The 369-nt window shown below is 58.8% G+C and overlaps 1 protein-coding gene across 4 annotated transcripts in view; it reads left to right on the top strand.

The window, feature by feature from the left end:
* The first annotated feature begins 138 nt into the window (after positions 1–138).
* The window catches only part of alms1 (ALMS1 centrosome and basal body associated protein), a 53,512-nt gene continuing 53,281 nt past the window's right edge, over positions 139–369 (top strand). For 2 of the 4 annotated variants that reach the window (XM_048598503.1, XM_048598490.1), the window contains exon 1: positions 139–210. In XM_048598503.1, coding sequence (XP_048454460.1) covers positions 162–210 — 49 coding nt within the window. In that variant the 5' untranslated portion in view covers positions 139–161. The remainder of the gene's footprint in view (positions 211–369) is intronic. The other 2 variants (XM_048598479.1, XM_048598472.1) reach the window with 2 other exon arrangements.

Below are 369 nucleotides of genomic sequence, written 5' to 3'. Positions count from 1 at the left end.
TGGAACATGTTGCAGTTTCCCGCTCATTTTCCCGCCCCTGGGTGAACGACGCGCATGCGCAGCGTCCTTAGCGACCGACCGTGGCGGAGCATGCGCCCCGTCGCGCACCGTGGCGACGGAGCATGCTCAGTGGTGATCACCGCCTTGTCTGAGCATGCGTTATGCGGCTCGCTGCCTTGGTTACGACAAATGGACGGTGCCGAAATCGACGTGAGTGCTTTCAGATTTTCATTCAGTGTGACCCGTATTTAATTGTTTCAAAAACGGGCGCGGTGTTGAGGCCTCCTCTTCTGGATGCCGAGGTCAGGGTTAAATATATCCCGTCCGGGCCCGATCCGCCACTGCAGCCTCGGCTTTTCCTGCAGCGGC

This window comes from Rhincodon typus, chromosome 1, assembly GCF_021869965.1.
Source record: "Rhincodon typus isolate 14 chromosome 1, sRhiTyp1.1, whole genome shotgun sequence".
NCBI classification, from domain to species: domain Eukaryota; kingdom Metazoa; phylum Chordata; class Chondrichthyes; order Orectolobiformes; family Rhincodontidae; genus Rhincodon; species Rhincodon typus.
The sequence above is the reverse complement of the archived record's forward strand: the minus strand, read 5'-3'. Positions and strand labels throughout refer to the sequence as shown.